This window comes from Mesitornis unicolor, unplaced genomic scaffold (genome assembly GCF_000695765.1).
Source record: "Mesitornis unicolor isolate BGI_N332 unplaced genomic scaffold, ASM69576v1 scaffold34150, whole genome shotgun sequence".
Classification (NCBI taxonomy): Eukaryota; Metazoa; Chordata; class Aves; order Mesitornithiformes; family Mesitornithidae; genus Mesitornis; species Mesitornis unicolor.
In genome coordinates, this window is record NW_010158157.1 from 1 (window position 1) to 1,367 (window position 1,367).

Consider the following 1,367-nt stretch of genomic DNA (forward strand, 5'->3'; position numbering starts at 1 on the left):
GGTGACAGGGGCTGCGGACCCCCCCTGGCCCTGCCCAACACTGCAGGGAGGCGATGGCACCGCTCCGGGATGGGGACCACAGAGGGGACAGCACAGGGGGGTGGCACTGGTTTGGATGAGGACCATGGTGGGGACAGCACCGCTCTGGGATGGGGACCATGGGGGTGGCACTGGGGACCTCCAGAATGGGGACTGCAGGGGGACACCGCGGCCCCAGGACACAGAGGGGGGTGGCACTGGTTTGGATGGGGACCATGGGGATGGCACTGGTTTTAGAGGGGGAGCATGGGGAGATGGCCCTGGTCTGGGACAGGGACACAATGGGGACAGCACTGGTGCAGGATGGGGACTGCAGGTCTGGGATGGAGACCATGGGGGGGACGCTGTCGCTCCAGAATGGGGACCACAGGGGGACAGCACCGCTCTGGGTTGGGGACCACGGGACACATGGGGACAGCACAGCCCCAGGGTGCACAGGGAGGTGGCACTGACCCGAATGGGGACCAGGGGACGTGGCACTGGTCTGGAATGGAGACCATGGGGGGGACACTGTTGCTCCAGAATGGGGACCACATGGGGACAGCACAGCCCCAGGGTGCATGGCGAGGTGGCACCGACCCAAATGGGGACCGGGGGACGTGGCACTGCCATGGATGGGGACCACGGGAGGTGGCACTGACCCGAATGGGGACCATGGCGGGGACAGCACCATTCTGGGTTGGGGACCATGGGACACACGGGGACAGCACAGCCCCAGGGTGCACAGGGAGGTGGCACTGACCCGAATGGGGACCACGGGGCAGGGCCGGGGTCTCACCCGTGAGCTGGTTGAGGCCGAGGTGGCGCAGGGCGTGGGTGGCGTTGGGGTTGTAGTTGAGCAGCACGAAGAGCGCGAACTTCTCCTCGTAGAACTGGGTCCCGCGGATGACGCGGAGGCTGCGCAGCGGCAGCGCCGAGAAGACGTTCATGGCGATCAGGACGTACCCCGTCACCTCCCGGATGGTCTGCGGGGCAGTGGCGGCGGCGTCACCCCGGCACCGGGACCCCCCTCACCCCGTTCCCAAACCTGCAGGAAGGAGAGGTACTGCGCGTGGTCGATGAGGACGATCTCCAGGTTGCCCATGACCACCTCGCAGTTGTTGTACATCTTGTGCAGGGTCTGGTACTGGTGCTGCGCGTCCCCCGTCACGCTCAGCCCGTTCAGCGTCCCCGCGCACACTGCGGGACGGCGCGGGTCGGGTATTGAGGCCACCGGGTCCCCCTCATGGCCACCGTGTGCTCCCTCTGGCCACCGCATCCCCCTCATGGCCACTGGGTCCCCCCATGGCCACCATGTGCCCCCTGCGGCCACCCCACCCCCCCCACTG

General features: G+C 67.6%; 1 protein-coding gene across 1 annotated transcript; it reads right to left on the reverse strand.

The window, feature by feature from the left end:
* Positions 1 to 781: 781 nt before the first annotated feature.
* Positions 782 to 1,306, reverse strand: LOC104539310 (receptor tyrosine-protein kinase erbB-3-like; the record flags this gene model as incomplete). Its single annotated transcript, XM_010182798.1, has 2 exons — positions 1,067 to 1,306; positions 782 to 1,004 (listed from the first exon to the last, which is right to left on the reverse strand). Coding segments are annotated over exons 1-2 (463 nt in total), but the record flags the coding sequence as incomplete, so codon positions are not given.
* Between the last annotated feature and the right edge of the window lie 61 nt (positions 1,307 to 1,367).